At 69.7% G+C, this 554-nt stretch overlaps 1 protein-coding gene across 1 annotated transcript in view; it reads left to right on the forward strand.

Moving 5' to 3' along the window:
• The window catches only part of RSPH6A (radial spoke head 6 homolog A), a gene marked incomplete at its 5' end in the record, with an annotated part of 8,777 nt that overhangs the window by 303 nt on the left and 7,920 nt on the right, over window positions 1–554 (forward strand). Inside the window, one exon of the mRNA XM_021716949.1 lies at window positions 1–435. This exon is cut by the window's left edge and continues 303 nt beyond it. Within this exon, the coding sequence (XP_021572624.1) occupies window positions 1–435 (435 nt within the window). The remainder of the gene's footprint in view (window positions 436–554) is intronic.

Raw genomic sequence — 554 nt, forward strand, 5'->3', positions numbered from 1 at the left:
GCCTGGAAGCCGCCGCCCGCCGTGCCCCGGGAGGAGAGCCGCGCGGGCGCCAACAGGTACCTGTACTTCGTGTGCAGCGAGCCGGGCCGGCCGTGGACGCGGCTGCCCCACGTGACGCCCGCGCAGATCGTGCAGGCCCGCAGGATCCGCAAGTTCTTCACGGGCCGCCTGGACGCGCCGGTCGTCAGCTACCCGCCCTTCCCCGGCAACGAGGCCAACTACCTGCGGGCCCAGATCGCCCGCATCTCGGCCGCCACGCACGTCAGCCCGCTGGGCTTCTACCAGTTCGGCGAGGAGGAGGGCGACGAGGAGGAGGAGGGCGGCGCGGGGCGCGACTCGTACGAGGAGAACGCGGACTTCGAGGGCATCCCCGTGCTGGAGCTGGTGGACTCCCTGGCCAACTGGGTGCACCACGCGCAGCACATCCTGCCGCAGGTGAAGGGGGGGGAGGCCAGCTCAGAGACCGTGACATCAAGCAGTCACTCTCCGCTAGGCACTGAGCTAAACAGACTCATTCAGGCCTCATCCATCCACCCACCCACCCATCCCTCCAT

Source organism: Carlito syrichta, unplaced genomic scaffold (genome assembly GCF_000164805.1).
Source record: "Carlito syrichta isolate Samal-C Ts95f unplaced genomic scaffold, Tarsius_syrichta-2.0.1 Scaffold106380, whole genome shotgun sequence".
In the NCBI taxonomy this organism is placed as follows: Eukaryota; Metazoa; Chordata; class Mammalia; order Primates; family Tarsiidae; genus Carlito; species Carlito syrichta.